Source organism: Capra hircus, chromosome 18, assembly GCF_001704415.2.
Source record: "Capra hircus breed San Clemente chromosome 18, ASM170441v1, whole genome shotgun sequence".
NCBI classification, from domain to species: Eukaryota; Metazoa; Chordata; class Mammalia; order Artiodactyla; family Bovidae; genus Capra; species Capra hircus.
The window spans coordinates 66,788,491-66,808,144 of record NC_030825.1 but is presented as its reverse complement, the minus strand read 5'-3'; the positions used below and the strand labels follow the sequence as shown (position 1 = coordinate 66,808,144).

The 19,654-nt window shown below is 42.6% G+C and overlaps 1 protein-coding gene across 2 annotated transcripts in view; it reads right to left on the bottom strand.

Annotated features, from left to right (window-relative positions):
* Positions 1–18,682, bottom strand: part of LOC102181153 (zinc finger protein 345) — a 41,267-nt gene extending 22,585 nt beyond the window's left edge. Inside the window, exons 1-3 of one of the 2 annotated variants that reach the window (XM_018063523.1) lie at positions 18,401–18,682; positions 16,961–17,087; positions 4,866–9,698 (exon numbers count right to left, since the gene is read on the bottom strand). In XM_018063523.1, coding sequence (XP_017919012.1) covers positions 7,384–9,698; positions 16,961–17,087; positions 18,401–18,436 — 2,478 coding nt within the window. In that variant the 5' untranslated portion in view covers positions 18,437–18,682 and the 3' untranslated portion in view covers positions 4,866–7,383. Of the gene's footprint in view, positions 1–4,865; positions 9,699–16,960; positions 17,088–18,400 lie in introns of those variants that run through there. The other variant, XM_018063524.1, reaches the window with a different exon arrangement.

Genomic DNA, 19,654 nt, shown 5'->3' with positions numbered 1-19,654 from the left:
ATGTAAATATAAAATTGGAGTATGTGGTTATGATTTAAAGATAAAGATTATGAAAAATAAATTTTATAAGAAGTATAAACATTGAATTTTAAGTTATTTGGTATTTGTTAGTGTGAAATGTTAATGCAACTGTCACAATAAAAGAGAATTTATAGACATATTCAAAAGATTTATAGGAATGGTGATACGTCTGGCATTTTCAATGCTATAATATTAAGAATATATATATTTTGAGAAAATGAAGACGTACATCTTCATACTCAAAGTTGACCCATATGTAACTAAGAATCCTTTTCAAATCATTTAAAATATTATAATTAACAAGAAATTATGGGCATGCATACATGCAATAAAATTAAAAATCAATATTAATTTTTAAGAAGCTTTATTCTATTTTAAAATTTAAATGCAGCGTTACTGAAATACAAACAAAAATTTGAAAAACATGACACTAAGAAATGTGATGGAAAAACTGAAAAAAGCCCAAACCTTTGAAATTAAACAGAAATTATGAAAACCACTTCTAAATGATAATAGATATAAACCAAGTTTCTATATAAGAAGGCTATTATGAATAAAAATACTGAGAGGTCACTTACTTTATGTATTGCAAACAAAATACTATTGTTGCAGATCTTATTAGTTAAAGTTTACTTAAAGAAATGTTTATTAGAATAAATATATCCAATAACTTATTCTGGAAGAGAAAACCATAGTGAGTTAACAGCACATAGCAGAGTGCACTGGGGAAGGCAACGGCAGCCGCTCCAGCGTTCTTGCCTGGAGAGTCCCAGGCACGGGGGAGCCTGGGGGGCTGCCGTCTCTGGGGTCACACAGAGTTGGACACGACTGAAGTGACTTAGCAGCAGCAGCAGAGTGCCTGGGAATACACTTTACTGACATGTACCTGCTGAATAATTTATTGATGCATACATATATTAAACTTGATTATCAACTTAGAGATAAAATATATAATGCAATAAAATATTAAAGTGGATTGAAAACTGTGGAAAAAATTTTCTTGAATCAGAAAATAATTTAATCAACTCTATATATGAAAAATCATACCTGTATGATTGAGTAAAAATTTTCTCAGTGATTTTGATTTATATAGCATTTTATAAAATTGAACAAAATTAGGAAATTGGCAGTACAATAAATATGCCAAAAAATTAGAGTAAGAGAAGTCTAAAAAGGAAAAATATCTCACTCTCCACAAATGGACTGAAAGATACCTATCAGTGTGTGATCAGGGTATGACTTGTTAGAGTAAGCCATCTCATGACTACTAGAAACCTACTGATTCACCATTGAATCATCAGAGATCTTCCCAGAGAAGAGAGCAAAATATTAACAATAATGAAGATATTATATATATATATACACACATACATATAAAACATGACATCATACTTAGATAACCTTTAGCTTTGAGATTCTCTATATCCCTGATTATCTTGTTATCTGTATCTTACAATCTTATTCACGTTGCATGACTTGCTTTCACTAAAAAAAATCTGAGAAGTAATTTTAACACTGGCACTCATCAGAGACATCTTAGTAAAACACTCCTACAGATGCCGTTTTCAAATCATGCTCCCAAAAGATAAACAATGCATATCCAACAATTGACATAAATATCCACTCAGAAACAGAATAAAACAGTCTTCTTACTCTTTGTGGGGAACAAAGCTTTTAGAATGGACATTGTGAGGTTCAATGTGTTTGGTCAGCAATAAGAGCAAATACAATCCAGACAGTCTGTTGAGGAAACTACTAGGTAGCCCTAAGGCCAGTGTAATAGAGAAGGTGGCACCATGCCTCTTGGTTCCTCAGAATGCATCCCTTCTCTGTCACTTTGAATTTTCTGAGACATGCTCTATTTCTTTTAAGAATATGACATCAATCTGTGGATATTGGCTACTTACCAAAGTTATACTTGTCAGCATAGCTGAAATGTCAGCATCTGTGTAGCGGTAAAAAGTGGGCACCCAACAAGAGATAAAAGTTGTTAATTCCATGACCTCATCTACTTGCTTGGAAGTGATTATCATTTTACCTATAAAAGGAGTCGTTGTGACTGCAAGGGTACATGAGAGTATCTCAGGAAAATAGCTGTAGAGTGAGCAAATTACAGTTATTAATGTTGATTAATTGGGTCATCCATTGGGCACTGTTGAAATCACTGGAAGAGAAAAAGGATTTGTGAATCCTGAGAAAAGGTTACGTTTCAATGGGTGGTAAATGAAGGACACTAAGTCCTAAATATGAGAGAATTGAGTCCATGATTATGTTGGAAACATGGCTACCGTGAAGTTCTTATTTCCACAAAGTGTGAATCCTTTCCGTTTATGACATCTCTGAGGAAAACGAACTTGAAGAAAAATAGACCAGAAAGGGGTGGAAGAGCAGAAGGAAAGCCACACCATGTTTTATTCCATCGGTCATCACTTATTAACTATCTCATCTGCCTCAGAGGCTCATCTAGATGAGTTATATACATCAGCAACCAAAGAAATGTGTTTTCATGCAGCCTTACTTGCTAAGGACAGGATGTTTGAATTCAAGGAACACAGTTTTAACAGTGCCTGCAACAAACCCAATACCTTATCTGTGTGTAGGGAAACTTGGCTGTGACCGCTGTCGTAATTCTTTTTTAAATGACCTACCTCTTATTCTTCTCATGTAGACTGTATCTTAAAAAGAATATGTGTATCTGTTTGCTATTTGGGAAAACCAGTTTGACTTGCAACAAGTGGAAGTTTAACATGAAAAATGAAATCGAATCAATGAAGTCCCAGGGACCTCATGGGCTATGCTCAAGGCTGCTCCCTCTGTTAAAAAGGAACATTCGTTTCAAGTCAGTGTTTGGATGCCGGCCCCTCGCCCCCCACCAAAGTGGGGGATATTAGGAACAGTGGGGAAATGGAGATCTAGCACTATACTGTATCAAAACTTTCTTCAGACAGCAGCAAGGGAAAGAGCAGGGAAAAAAGATCAGCAGCTTTCTCAGCATCTAGCCGTGCCACTTGATGTTGTATCTGTGGACACTGTAAAAAATTATCTCCTCAGGCAGCACAAGACTGTGGTCCAGGCCCTAAGAACTAAGCAACAATGGTGTAGCATTCCAGAGCCCATTTTAACTGCGATTGTATGGTTTGGGAAGATGCCCTTGGTGAACTGATAGCAAACGGCTGCCAAGAAGTACTGTTTGAATCACCCTATTCTCTGACACACCTATCATCCACAGCCCTGCAAACCTGGAATACGAGCAGGCTGGGCCAGTCAGCTCCTCTTCGGTGGAATCTGGAACAAGGACCTCAGACGTGGCCAGAGCTTGCTGGGCACTCCAGCGAGGATTCGTGTTAAGGAGTGTGTTTTTTTACCAAAAGATCCTTGGTGTGGACACACAGAGGTTGAAGGAGAGGACGAGGGTTCAGAACATGTGCAGAGTGCAGGGCAGAAGGCTGGTGTGTGCCAATGTTCTTCTCAACCAGTCAGTCTTCTCAACCTGGCCAAACAGGCAGTGGGTCCATGAATGGAGCAGAGGCAAGCTGCTACCCAGTGAGACCAGGAGCACAAGGATCTCCATTATCATTTTCTGGTACCAGGTCCTCTGGACTGTCTGCTCTTCCAAGCTGAAGGTTACCAACACCTGAGAAAGTTAAACCTCCTACCTGGTTGTTAGATGATGTCAGAAGCTGTCACTCAGCTGCTGAGGGTGGAGACCCAGCTCAGAATCACTGATTCTCGAAGGCTGAGCTCTCTGCTGTGCTCAAACGGAAGATGTGGCCTTGGGATATAATCAGTTGCAGCTGAGAGAAAAGCCTCCGGTGGGGGAAGCTACTGGCGGTGACAGACAAGGGTATTACAGTGCGAACTACAAGGGCAGGTGGTACATGGGTACATTGCTGTGTTGATGATTCCAACAAAGCTAAAGGCAGCTGGGACTCCTTGGAAAAAAATCTTTGTGGGTCTGCCTCAGGCTGCGGGCTTCATGTACCGAGGTCAACAGATTAAACATCTCCAGTTTTGGAGCTAGACTGAGGGGTATGAATCCATCCTGACTCAGGTACGTCTCCACTGTGTGACTTCGGGGACCCCGCTTCATCACTTGGACCCTGGATTTTGCCAGTAGTAAAACAATAGTTCCTACTTTCTCAGTTGTGAGGATTAAAGAGAATATGTTTATAAAGCAAACCCTGGAATCTTGGCACTCAGTGTGACACTCACTTAAGTACTCAGTGTTTTGTTACTTCTATTGATTCTCACAGAGACCAAGGCAAGCACCTTCATCACCTCCAGGTCAGCCAGCAAGCAGGCTCAGGAAGCTCCAGTGGGTTGCCTAGAGGTCCCCAGGAGGGGAACCCATTCTGAGCTGCCAGCCCTCTGCAGCCTCTGCCTCCTTCAGGTGAGTGTGTCAGTGGCTTATCAGAAGCCCCATTTCTTTCTCAAATGCACTAGGTGCCAGTGGGGCACAGGGACTTTAGGGGAAATGAGGGGTACCTGGCCAGGCTAGTGGGGAGGTCCAGGGAGGTAGTGGGTACAGTCACGGGGCAGCAGATGGGTGCTCCAGCTCAATCTCCCACAGTTCATGGGTAGAGCCACATCTTATACCTGTTTTACAAGGGGAAACTGAGGCCCAGAGGTGGGGAATCATTTGCCTGTGAGTCATAATGATGTTTTGTGATCAGGATTCAAACCCAGGCTGCCTGAGCCAGGGCTTGGGGAGTTTGATTACTGCCCTATTTCCAGCCCAGCTGGGCTCTGAGATTCTTCATTCTGATGCCATCTTGTTCCCCTTCTTTTAGAGTTCTGCTCCAACCCAAACCCCATGATGATAGATCAGGAAACCGGGCAAACACTATTAAGCAAGGGTTTGTGGTTTTATTAAATGCTTGGACTTTAGAAAGTGATGGAGAGTACATCAGTAACACAGATTAAAAGTGAATGATATACATGTCCATTACAGTGCACATAGCATAAAAAAAACTGAAAAAAATAGAACACATTGTTCCACTATTAAAATACTCCATAAATTAAAAAGTCACAAAAGGAGTGAAAGTCCAGTATGACTTGGCTGTTTCATTGTTCTTTTGTGAAAGGAAGAAAATAGCCAAAACTCATAGACAAGGCAACAAATATAAACATTCCACTAAAGATACAGAGACAGCAAATACATATCTGAAAAATGATCATGAATCCTTAGGGAAATGCAAACAAAACAACAGTGAGATAGCATGACAAACTTACCAAAAGGGTTAAAATTAAGAATAACTGATGAGAAGAAAAATAAAAATTTTAAAAATAAAGATAAACATATTCCTAATAAAAACACTAATATCCTGGAAGGTTATCCTCTACCCCATTTATGAAGAAAGATATATATATGTACAATATATTAAAGTGACAACTTCCTTAAAAAAAAAAAAAAAAAAAAAAAGACCAAACGAAGTATTCACTAGGATACAAGAGGAAATGGACCTCTGAAATACTGCTAATAAGAATGAAAAAAACAAAAATTCCCAGGCAGTCCGGTGGTAAGGACTCCAGGTGTTCACTGCTTAGGGATCAGGTTCAATCCCTGATTGGGAAATTAAGATCCACAAGCCATACAGTGTGACCAAAAAAAGAAGAAAAGGTATAATTAGTTCAGATCAAAATTTGATAATTTGTTTAAGTTAACACCCAACTATCTTATGATTCACACTTTGCACTCTGAGTTACTGAAGTAAAGATAAATGAAACATATATCCACATAAAGAATTATACACAAATGTTTTACCAGCTTTCTTTTTCAATAGTCAAAAATTAGAAAAACTCCAAATGTTCATAAACGAATGGATCATAGTGGTATATTCAAAAACAAGAATATTTCTTAGAAAAAAAAAAGGTCTGAGCTGCTCATACATTATTGATGATCCTTCAAGTATTTAGGCAACTTAAATAAAAGCAGGAGAAACAGTAAATTTCCATCATATGAATTCTAGAAAATCCAAAAGTGATCTATTATCAAGGAAAATAAATCAATGGTTACATGGAGGGCTGTGAAGGGCAAGCAAAGAGTATAAAAGGTCATAAGATAAATATATAGTAACATACAGTCATTACCATGACTATGATGATGGTTTTACTTCCATACATATGTCAGAACTCATCAAATAGCTTTTGAAATGGTTCACGATTAAAAAACAACAACAGAAAACAAACCTCTATGTCCAACTTTCTGGAAAGTAGGTTTGGCAATCCTATATTCATTCCACTTTCTCAGGCCCTTTGTGGATCAGTTTTACCTCAAAGACAGCAAATAGAATGAGCAATGAATGACCTTCCACCTGAGTCAACAAGAATGTGGCCTGGGTCACAAACACATTTGTGGATGAGATCCTCCTTTTTTCTATCTTTATTCTTTTTTACCTGCCCCGCTCTTGGTAGGACCTGGGGAAGAAATTCCCTCAGCACTGCTGACATCCCCTGTGAACAAGGGAAAATATTTATGCTGCTCCCAGGAGCAGTTCTGTTGTCACAGCTGACTCCTCCTCAGGGTGAGCTAAGTCTCCTGAAACTCATCATAGCATCCAGGCCTGAAATGAGGACAAGAAAGCCCCGCAGTCTTTCACAGGAGGCCATGGGCAGAAATGCAAATTTGGCAAAAACTAGTAAGCTAATTTCTGCCTCTGTATTGTCTCCTCTGAAGCACAGAAAGTTTGATACCCGCATGAAAGTTGCACACCTCTTCATGCTTCTACAGCCCAATTCTGTTTATAAAACAGATGACATGGTAAATGGAACGTCCAGGATTAAGGACGACTTAAACAGTCAAGTCTTTGTTATTATACAAACCAAAGCCATGGTAAGGCAGATCTGCCAGCAGTGGCTGGCAATTTTTAATTGGTGACTCGGAAGCTAGAAAAACTCACCACTAGTATCTTCAGACCAATATGTCCCTGAAAATAGTGATCCTTCTCTGCAAGGTGCCAGATGAACTCTTGATGTTCTCTGGGCCGATACTGCATCAGGACCATGCACAAGCTGCTCAGAAAGGGAATGAAGACATCCCAAGGGTTTAGGCTAATCTTGATTTCCTCCAACAAATGAGAGAACAGAGTATGCTTCCCTGAGCATGCTGGGGTAGTGACTGATGCATACTGTGGAGACCTGCCAGGTTAGAGGTGAAATGGATATGGCGACAGACACTGGAAGTGATGTAAATCTATCAAGAGCAGATTAGTGTGCAACACAGTTACATGTGCTTCCCACATAACTGAAATTATGATGAAGAATCTCTTTACTCTTGCTGTTTGGATCTATGAGGCAATTAGTGTCTCCAGGTTGGTCCAGTGTCATTACACTGAACAATGAAACTATATATTTCTTATACATCTAAGGCCTTTTTCCACTGTGAATTCTCTGATGCTGAGAGAGGTTAGATTTCCGGCTAAAAGATTTCCCACATTTGAGGCAGTCATACGGCTTTTCTCCTGTGTGAACTCTCTGATGATAATGAAGGGTGGAACGAGAGGTGAATGACTTTCCACATTCACTGCATTCATAAGGCCTTTCTCCTGTGTGAACTCTCCGGTGAATGATGAGGTGAATTCTTTGGGTAAAGGACTTCCCACAGTCACTACATTCATGAGGCCTTTCTCCTGTGTGAACTCTCCGATGTCGAACGAGTATCGAGCTATTGGTAAAAGATTTCCCACAGTCACTGCACTTATAAGGCCGCTCTCCAGTGTGAACTCTCTGATGATAGCCAAGGGCAGAGACAGAAGTAAAAGACTTCTCACATTCACTGCACTCATAAGGCCTTTCTCCAGTGTGAACTCTTCGGTGTTTAGAGAGGTACGAATTCTGGCTAAAGGATCTCCCACAATCCGTACATTCATAAGGCTTTTCTCCAGTGTGAACCCTCTGGTGTTGATTCAACTGGGAACTATCCCTAAAAGATTTCCCACATTCACGGCAGTCAAAAGGCCTTTCTCCTGTGTGAACTCTCTGATGACAACGGAGGGCAGAGTTAGAGGTGAAAGACTTCTCACATTCACTGCACTCATAAGGCCTATCTCCAATGTGAATTTTCTGATGATAACGAAGGGCAGAGCCAGAGGTAAAAGATTTCCCACATTCGCTGCACTCATAAGGCCTCTCTCCTGTGTGAACTCTCTGGTGTATGTTGAGATGATTTCTTTGGGTAAAGGATTTTCCACACTCACTGCACTCATAAGGCCTTTCTCCTGTGTGAACTCTACGGTGTCGAATGAGTATTGGTCCATTGGTAAAGGATTTCCCACAGTCACTGCACTCATAAGGTTTTTCTCCTGTGTGAACTCTCTGATGATAACAGAGGGCAGAACCAGATGTAAAAGATTTCCCACATTCATTACATTCAAAAGGCCTTTCTCCAGTGTGAACTCTCTGGTGTTGAGATAGGTAAGATTTATGGCTAAAGGATTTCCCACATTCACTGCACTCATAAGGCCTTTCACCTGTGTGAATTCTTCGATGTATAATCAGGTGATTTATTTGGGTAAAAGACTTCCCACAATCAATACACTCATATGGCCTTTCTCCGGTGTGAATTCTCTGATGATAACGCAGGCCAGAGCTAGAGGTAAAAGACTTCCCACATTCCCCACATTTATGAGTCTTTTCTCCAGTGTGAACTCTCTGATGATAATGGAGGGCAGAGCTAGAAGTAAAAGATTTCCCACATTCATTGCACTCGTAAGGCCTTTCTCCTGTATGAACCCTCCAGTGTTCAATTACATCAGATTTCCGTTTAAAGGACTTCCTGCACTCAGTGCATTTATAACTGATTTCTCCAGTGTGAACTGTCCGTTGTTGAATAAAGATGGAGCTCTGGCCAGAAGACTGTGCACAATGATAGCACACATGGCAATTTTCTCCAGGGTTACTTCTCTGAGGATAAATGAGGACAAATTCTTGGCTAAAGGATTTCCCACATTTGCTGCACTTGTACTGCCTTGCCCCAGTATGAATTCTTCGATGTTGAATGAGGGCTGAGCTTCCTCTGAAAGATTTTCCACAGTCACCACACTCATAAAGCCTGTCACCAGTGTGGGCTTTCTGGTGCACAATAAATGAGGATTTATACTTGAACTTTTTCCCACATTTACTGCACACAAAACGCTGTCTTTCAGGGCAGGCATTGTGGTCCTGAACAAGTGTGTGTTTGGGGCTGAAGGCTTTCTTGCATTCTCCCCTGGTACAATGACTTTTCTTGCTTTGTAAAGTTTCCATGCACTGGGTGACTGTATTTGGCTTCTCCCCAGTGTGACTGGCCTGTTGCTTCAGATGTTCTGAGGTGCTTCGGAAGTCATCCCCAACCTCCTTGCTGGTTAAAGGCTCTCCTGACACATGGGCCTTCACAAATGAAGGCCTGTCGACGCTGATTATGGGTGTTTTCTCTTGCTTGTGCTGCTGCTGGCTCTGCTGAAGGTCTGTACTGAAAGAAAGTCCTTTTGCACACGCCCTGCACTTCAGTAATTTCTTGCTGTGTTGTGTTCCCTGCTGCTCAGCCAAATGGAAAATGCCTCTCAAGACTGGACCACACACTTCACAGGGGTGAGTCTTCTGAGAAGATGAAGCTTCCTTGGAAGTCCTGGCCTGTGACACTGCCTCAGAAACACTCTGTGCAAAGGAAGTCTCAACTTTCTCCTCTCCACTCCAGAAGCCTGAATGGAAAGAAATGCTGATGAGGTACACATTCACTTTATCGGAAGGGGCAACTCTCTGCACAAATGTGCAAATGAAACAAAAAAAGACCTTGTATGTAGCAATGAAGACCCCATGCGCCACAATTAAGACCCAGTATGGGGCTTCCCTGGTGGCTCACTAGTAAAGAATCCACCTGCCAAAACAGGAGACACAGGTTTGATCCCTGGTCTGGGAAGACCCCACATGCTGCAGAGGAACTAAGCCCATGTGTGGCACAACCGCTGAAGCCCATACACCTAGAGCTCATACTCTACAATGAGAAGCCTTTGTGCTGCAATGAGAACAGCCCCCACTCACCACAACTAGAGAAAAAGACCACGCAGCAAGAAAGATCCACCACATCAAAAATAAATAGAAAAATCTTTTTCAAAAGCAGGGATTAAAAAAAAACAAGCAGGGTAATCCTACTGTGTCACAGGAGATACTCTTTAAGTAAATAATTGTCACAAGAGACAAAGGAGGTCATTACATAATGATAAAGCAATAAATTCATCAAGAGGATAAAAATTACAAATACGTATGTACCCAATATTGGAGCACCTAAATATATAAAGCCAATATTAACAAATCTGAAGGTAGAAATAGATAGCTGCAATAATATTAAGGGTTCAAGATCCCACTCTGGATAAGAAAACATTGGACTTGACTGCACCTAAGACCAAACAGACCTAATAGACATGTACAAAAGACACTATCCAATTGTACCAGAATACACATTCTTCTTGAGTGCATGTATCATCCTCTAGGAGACATCATATGTTGGGTCAAAAATGAAATACCGTGGCCTCCTGGAATGAAAGTACAGAGTCCTAACCATTGGACCACTAGGGAATTCTCAAGAGTCAGTTTCTTAAAAGACATAAGGTCTTTAGTTAGATTATGAAGAGTGAAGACTCAAAGTCAGAAATAAAAGAGGAGACATCACAACTCATACTGCAGGAACACAATCAATCAGAAGAAATTACAATGAACAATTTTTCACCAACAAATTAGATAACCTAAAAAAATGAATAACATTCCTATAAACATAAAACCAACCAAAACTAAATCATGAAGAAATAGAAAATCTGAACAGATCTGTAACTGGTAAGGAGATGTAATCACTAATAAAAAAATCTCCCAACAAGGAAAAGTTCGGGACTAGACAGAATCACTGGGAAATCCACTTAATATTTAAAGACTTAACATTAATCCTTCTCAAAGTCTTCCAAAAACTTGAAACAGGAACATTTACAAGTTCATTTTATGAGAACAGCATTACTCTGCCATCAAAGCTATTTAAGCATAACACAAGAGAAGAAAATTATAGGACAATAGCCCTGATAAACATAGATATAAAACTCTTCAACAAAATGCTTGCAAATCAAATCCAACAGCACATTAAGAGGATCATACATCACAATCAAGGAGGATTTATCCCAGGAATGCTAAGATGGTTAAACATCATGTGCAACATCAAAAAATGTGACAAACACATTGTCAGAATGGAAGATATAACCACAATCATATCTGTACACGATGAAAAAGCATTTGATAAAGTTAAATATCTTTTCAAGATAAAAACTTTCAACAAGCTAGATATAGAAGGAATGTACCTCAACACGTCTGATATGCCTACAGCTAACATCACACTCAGGGCTTCCCAGGTGGCCCCGGGGTAAAGAATCTGCCTGCCAAGCAGGAAACAGTTTTGATCCCTGAGTCAGGAAGATTCCCTGGAGAAGGAAATGGCAACCTACTCCAGTATTCTTGCCTGGGAAATCTCATGGACAGAGGAGCCTGGCGGGCTACAGTCCATGGGGTCACAAAAGAGACACAAATCAAAGACTAAACAACAACAACAACGACATTATATTCAACACTCAAAAAGTTTTCCTCTAACATCAGGAACAAGACGAGGATGCCCATCACTTCTGTTTTTATTCAACACAGTACAGAAAGCCCCAGCCAGAGTAAGTAAGGAAGAAAAAGAAAGAAAAGGCATTCAAACCAGAATTGATGTCATTGTTCAGGTGCTAAGTCACGTCCGACTCTGGGCCACCCCTGGGACTTCAACACATCAGGCTTCCCCATCCTTCACTATCTCCCCAAATTGGCCCAAACTCATGTCCAAAAAGTTGGTGATGACATCCAACCAGCTCATCTTCTGTTGCCCCGTTCTCCTCTTGCCCTCACTCTTCCCCAGCATCAGGGTCTTTTCCAGTGGGTTGGTTCTTTGCACCAGGTAGCCTAAGTACTGGAGCTTCAGCTTCAGCATCAGTCCTCCAATGAACACTCAGGGTTCATTTCCTTTAGGACTAACTCGTTTGATTTCCTTGGAGTCCAACTGACTCTCAAGAGTCTTCTCCAGCACCACAGTTTGAAAGCATCAACTCTTCGGTGCTCAGCCTTCTCTATGGTCCAACTCTCACATCGATACACGACTACTGGAAAAACCATAGCTTAGACTGTACGGACCTTTGTCGGCAAAGTGAGGTCTCTACTTTTTAGTATCCTGTCTAGGTTTGTCATAAAGCTCTTCTTCCAAGAAGCAAGGGTCTTTTCATTTCATGGCTGCAGTCACCATTTGCACTGATTTTGGAGCCCAAGAAAACAAAGCCTGTCACTGTTTCCATTGTTTTCCCGTCTATTTGCCATGAAGTGATAGACAGGACCAGATGCCATGATCTTGGCTTTCCGATTGCTGGGTTTTAAGCCCGCTTTTTCATTGTCCTCTTTCACCTTCATCAAGACGTTCCTCTTCGCTTTCTGCCCTTAGGGTGATGTTATCTGCATATCTGACGTTGCTGGTATTTCTGCTGGCAATCCTGATTCCAGCCAGTGATTCATCCAGCCTGCAATTTTGCATTAGATACTCTGCACATACGTTAAATAGAGAGTGACAGTATACAGCCTCATCATACTCCTTTCCCAATTTTGAACCAGTCTATTGTTGCAGGTCTGGTTCTAATCGTTGCTTTTTGACTTGAATACAGGTTTCCCAGGAGACAGGTAAGGTGGTCTGGTACTCCCATCTCTTTAAGAATTTCCCAGACTTTGTTGTGATTCACATAGTCAAAGGCTTGAGCATAGTCAATGAATCAGAAGTAGATATTTTTCTGGAATTCCCTTGCTTTCTCTATGATCCGATGAATGTTGGCAAGTTGAGCTCTGGTTCCTCTGCCTTCTCTAAATCCAACTTGTACATCTGTAAGTTCTCAGTTCACATACTGTTGAAGCCTAGCTTGAAGCATTTTGACCATTACCTTGCCAGCGTGTGAAATAAGCACAGTTGTACAGTAGTCTGAACATTCTCTGGCACTGTCCTTCTTTAGGATAGGAATAAAAAGTGACTTTTGCCAGCCCTGGGGCCATTGCGGAGCTTTCCAAATTTGCTGGCATATTGAGTCCAGCACTTTGCCAACATGAATAGAAGAAGCAAAACTGTTTGTAGGTAGCACAGTCTTATATGTAGAAACCCCAAAATTCTACCCTAATAAACGAATTCAGTAAAGTTGCAGGACAAAAAACCCCCCCAATATACAAATCGGTTACAGCTGCATTTATATACACTAATGTAAAAACTGCCTGAAAAGAAAATTAAGAAAACAACCTTAGGAATAAATTTAAACTAGAAGTTGAGAAATTTATATTCTGAAAATTATATGACAATGATGAAAGAAAGTGGAGAAGACATAAATAAATGAAAAGATATCCAGTGTTCTAGGATTCCAAGAATTAATATTGGTAATTTTACCAAGAGCAATTTACAGATAGAAAACAATCCGTATCAAAATCCCAAAGACATTTCCGCAGAACAAACAATCCTAAAATTCATAGGGAACCACAAAAAATTCCAAATAGCAAAAGCAATCTTGACAAAGAAGGACAAAGTGAGAGGCATCATATTTCCTGATTTCAAAGTAGTACAAAGCTACAGTAATTGACTACATTATTTAATGTAGATGAAATAGTCTTATGCTAGAAGATGTCATCTAGGACTTTCACAGTGAGAGAGAAGTCAATGCCTGGCTTCAAAGGACACGCTAAACTCTCTCGTTAGGGGCTAATGCAGCTGGTGACTAGATGTTGAAGCCAGTGCTCCTTTATCATGCTGACAATCTTGGGCCCTTAAGCATTATGCTAGATTTACTCTTCATATATTCTATAAATGGGACAACAAAGCCTGGATGACAGCACATATATTTATAACACGGTTTACTGCATAATTTAAGACTACTGTTGAGACCTATTGCTCTGAACAAAACATTGTCTCCAAATTGTTACTGTTCACTGAAAATGGACCCAGTCGCCCAAGAGCTCTGATGGAGATGTACACTAATGTTGTTTTCATGCCTAGTACGACAACATCCATTCTGTAGCCCATGGATCAAGTAGACTAGACTGCCAACCTTAAGAAATACATTTCAGTGGGGAGGGAGGTGGGAGGGGGGTTCATGTTTGGGATCGCATGTACACCCGTGGTGGATTCATGTCAATGTATGGCAAAACCAATACAGTATTGTAAAGTAAAAAAAAAAAAGAAAGAAAGAAATACGTTGCATAAGGCTATAGACACCATAGATAATAACTCCTCTAATTGTTGTTGTTGTTTAGTCACGAAGTCACACCTGACTCTTTCGTGACGCTCGTGAACTGTAGCCTACCAGGCTCCTCTTTCCATGGGATTTCCCAGGCAAGAATACTAGAGTGGGCTGCCATTTCCTTTTCCGGGGGATCTTCCCAATCCAGGGATCAAACCCATGTCTCCTACGTTGGCACTTGGATTCTTTACCACTGAGCACTTGGGAAGGCCTGATTCCTCGAATATATCCAGGTCAAGTAAATTGAAAACTTTCTGCAAAGGATTCATCACTCTAGATGCCATTAAGAATATTTATGAATCATGGGAAAAGATCAAACTATCAACACTAACAGGATCTGGAGAAAAGCTGATTGAAGACCACTCTCATGGGTGACTTTGAAGGGTTCAAAACTTCAGCGAAGGAAGTAACTGTAGATGTGATGGAAAACGCAAGAGAACTAGAATTAGAATGGAGCTGGAAGAGGACTGAATTGCGGCAATCTCAGAACAAACTTTAACAGACGAGAAAAGAAAATGGCTTCTTGAGATGAAGTACCCTGGTGAAAATGCCAGGAAGAATGTTGGAATAATAAAGGATTTAGAATATTACATACACTTAGTTGATAAAGCAGCAATAGGGTTTGAAAAGATTGATTCCAACCTTGAAACAATTTCTACTGTGTGTAAAATGCTATCAAACAGCATTCCATACTACAGAGAAATCATTCATGAAAGGAAGAGTCCATCCATGCGAGACATTTCATCGTCTTATTTGAAAAAATTGCCATAGCCACCCAAGCCTTCAGCAACCTGATTAATCAGCACCTTGATCAATCAAAATTAAGGGAAGACCCTCCATGAGCAAGAAGATACAGCTCAGATGCCAGTTAACATTTTTCTAGCAATGAAGACTTCTTTTTAATGAAAGCCTATTTATTGTCATTTTATATATAATGCTATTGCACAGCGTGAACGTAACACTTACATTCACTGGGAAACAAAACTTTGTCACTTGCTTTAGGGTCATACTCACTTCTTATTGTGGTGGTCTGGAACCAAACCTGCACTATCTGTGAGGTAGGTCTTGCTTGCATCTGTATACCAATAAATGGATACTCTGTTATTTATACACAATGGAGTTACCACTCAGCCATAAAAAAGGAAAGCATGCACTGATGAACCTGGAGGGCTTAACACAAAGTAAAATAAGCCAGAGAAAAACAAACACTGTATGACTGAATGAATGAAAGTCGCTCAGTCATGTCTGATTCTCTGTGACCCCGTGGACCACAGCCCACCAGACTCCTCTGTCCATGGGATTCTCCAGGCAAGAGTATTGGAGTGGGTAGCCATTTCCTTCTCCAGGGGATCTTTCCAACCCAGGGATCAAACCCAGGGCTCCTGCATTGCAGACAGATTCTTTACCATCTGAGCCACCAGGGAAGCCCAAATACTGTATGCTATCATTTATATATGGAATCTTGAAAAAGAGAGTTGAAACCACAGAAACAAAGAACGGGGGCTCAGGTCTACAGAAAATGGTGGTTGGTTATAAGGAGAATAAGCTCTGGGGATCTAATATAGCATGGAGACTATAGGTAATAATGCTGTATTGTACACTTCAAATGTGCTAAGAGAGTAGATCTAAGTGTTCTCACACATATGAAAAAGATAAATATATCAGGAAATGGATATGTTAATTAACTTTATTATTGTCCTCATTTCATAATATGTGTGTATATACATAAAATCATCACATTGTATACATTCTTTTTTTTATTTTTTGGCTGTCTCAAAGGTCACACCACCTGCCATGAATGAGATAGATGAAACCATAAGCATTCTCTGAGAACCCACAATTCATTTCACATCTTCACATCTATTCCAGTCATCCTCCCCCAGAGTTCACCACCTCAAGGTTTGTGGGATCTCAGTTCCCCAACCAGGAATTGAACCCAGGCCACAGCAATGAAAGAACTAATCCTAATAACAGGACCATCAGGGAAATCCCTGTACCCTTTAAATGTACACAGTACTGTTAATTATAACTCAGTAAGAGAGAAGGAACAGAAGAGCTCTAAACGCTACAGACAGAACCATAAAGCATACCCTTGAAAAACAGCCCACGGTCCCAGTTATGACCGTGACAGCGCCTTCAACTCTTGGCGACAGAGGCATGAGGAAATGTGAGATAATGAAAGGGAACAAAACCAGGGACACAGGAGTGCCATGGGCCTGGACACACCACCTGGCCAGGGAACAGGGAAGGAAGATGCGATCCACTAGCCTCACTGCAAGACTGCTGACTTCAAATATATCCGTATGAGGGGTGAGTCCAGAAATCCCTATGCCTATTCAATTATTAGTATTGAAACTATATCAGTATCTCATTTAATTCTTACAGTGACCCTGTAAAGGAAAACAGTAATATTCGTTCCCTCTTTCTGGAAATAATAACAATAATTGGGGCTACAAGGCGAGACAAAGGCAGTGCAAACAACCCAGCCCTACCTATCAAAACAACTAACCAGAAAGCCGAGGAAACAAACAGTGCCCAAGGTGCATGTGTTTGAACAGAGCACCCCTTGAGGAAAGGAGGGTGAGGCGAGATACGGAGCCTAGCCCAGGTCAGTCTGGGGAGGGTGGCAGTCTTACCCAGTGAGGATATAAGTGCATAGTTCTCCAGCATCACATCATGGTACAGGCGTCTCTGAGCTGCATCAAGGAGCTTCCATTCCTTCCAGCTAAAGGACAGGGCAACGTCCTCAAAGGTCACACCACCCTGTCATGAATGAGATAGCTGAAACCATAAACATTCTCTCTCTGAAAACTCACAATTCATCTCACACATCTATTCCAGTCATCCTCCCCCAGAGTTTGTCAACTCAGGGTCTGGTGCCAATGCCTGATCTCTCTTCACTGTCCCGTCAATCACTCTTGAGCCCTCAGCCACAAAAGGCGGTGCCCAGGAGGGATAAACTCCACCTAAACTCTGAGCCTGGCTTACAGGGCCCCATCCCTCCCACCAGGTAATTCCCCTGAGGACTGCCACATTGTGCATCTAAGACACAGCCAAACATGGTCTCGTTGTTACCCTTAAGTCCCCAGCACCAGGGCCTGTGGGCCCTCAACTCATACCTCCTCTTGATGTGCACATCAGCTAACTAAAACTCCTTCACATCTTCAGACCCCACAGTTGCACTCCCGCAGCTCTCCCACCACCCTGCCCCACATCACAGGCATCTCTGTGGACTCACCTATGTACCTGGAACATGACATCCAGAGAGTGCTTACCAAAATCAAACATGATCTAGTATTATCCCAGATCTCTGAGGGATCCCATACCCAGGGAAGTACTGAATGCTGTTTTGAAGCACTGCCTACTTTCCCTCTGAACTTTGTTTCAGTATTAGCCACCCAGAACCAGAGAGGGGCTGAGACATCCTCCCTGCTTTAGGTAGGTTCCATATGTGCCTTTTCAACCTTCAGGATCTGGGAGGAAAGGAAGGCAACCATGGCTGGGCTCAATGTGTATCACGTCGCCTGTATCCCCACCTGGCGCTGGAACCTAGTGACGTCAACCAGCTAACCTCTGCGCTTCCGTCCTCAGTGCTGCCTCTTATCAGATCCTGAGACCCCAGACGAAGACTCAACTTCCTGTGCCTTTCTCTGTCACCCCATTCCAGTACGTTCCTTCTCGGAGCGGGTTTCTGAAAACTTTTAAAGCCCTGACAGTGTTCCTCGTCCATTCAAAACTCTCCACGGTTCCCAAGTCCCTCAGAATAAAGGAACCACCTCTCTCTGTCAGGCCAGGCCTGATCTCACCGCACACTCCTGTCTACTGCACATATAAGATGGACCCAGGTTTCCCCATCCTCCTGCCTCAGTCCGACCTCCAAGCCTCTGCGCCGTCGGGGTCCCTCCGCCTGACACACTCTCCCACGAGCCGTCACACTGTCAGACACAGGGCCCCACCCGCGACCGCCCCACCGTCCTAGATCCCGCGGCTGCGGGCGCTTGAGCAGGAGCCTCGCGCTCGGAGCTTCAGTGTCTGGTGGGGTGAGGGCGGTGCAGGCCCGGAGATCGAGCGTTTACCTGAGGCGGGTCCCTCAGCGCCGCCGCCGCCGCCATCGGACTCTGGCCGGAGCGGGTCCGGAAGCGGCTTGAGAACTCGGGCCCAGCAGGGCCTCTCCTGGGCCTAGCGCGGGTCACCCCGGGCGGCGTCGCAGAGTCTCAGATCTGCCTCTGTGCAGCGGGTACGGGCTCTCCTCTCCCACCCTCCTGGTGCGGTCACCTAGATCCCGACACAACGGTCTGCAGCCGGAAAGGACCCAACAGGCGCGAAAAAATCACCGCCACAACGAGGACGCCGGAAGTCCCTCCCCAAAGCGATCCGCCGGCGCAGCAATCCCTCGCTCTGATTGGTCGTTGCCTCTTAATTGAAGCTTCTCGGCCTGCCCTCTTCTGGGTGTCTGCGCTCTAGGGGCGCAGTGAACGGAGTTATTGTTCATCTGAAGCATTGGTTTTTGCAACCCCTTAAGGGACAGGGAGGCCTGGCGTGCTGCGATTCATGGGGTCGCAGAGTCGGACACGACTGAGCGACTGAACTGAATTGAACTGAACTGAACTGAGGGACCGTGGCATCCACTCCCAGCTGGCACAGTGGTAAACAATCGGCCAACCAGTGCAGGCTTCGATCCCTGGGTCAGGAAGATCCCCTGGAGACGGAAATGGCAACCCACTCGAGTTATTCTTGCCTGGGAAATCCCATGTACAGAGGGGCCTGGCGCGGACTACAGTCCAAGGAGTCGCGAAGAGTCGGACGCGACTGAGCACGCACGTAAGCTAAAAGGACTAAGGAGGAACGCTGGACGGTGGTTCTTATACCTCAAAGGAGGGAGAGGCTTTGCTTGTTGGCGAAAAGATATTATTTCAGACTCCATGAAACAGCCAGCTCATGTGTGTGTGCTCATTCGCTTCAGTCGTGTCCGACTCTGCGACCCCTCGGACTGTAACCCGCCAGGCTCCTCTGTCCATGGCATTCTCCAGGCAAGGATACTGGACTGGGTAGCCATGCCCTTCTCCAGGGGATCTTCCTGATCCAGGGATTTAACTCTTGTCTCAGGGTTCAAACTACCTGCATTGGCAGGTGGATTCTTTACCACTAGCGCCACCACCTGGGAAGCACCAATATACAATATGATTTATCCTAGATAATCGAATCACTTAGTGAGTCCCTAGTTGGCTCCAGAGGCCAAATATGAGATTTTTGACTCAGAGGCTGAGTCCTGCTTTTTCACTTCAGAGACAGAATCCCAACTTGTGCATTCTGTTACCAGAGTGCACCAA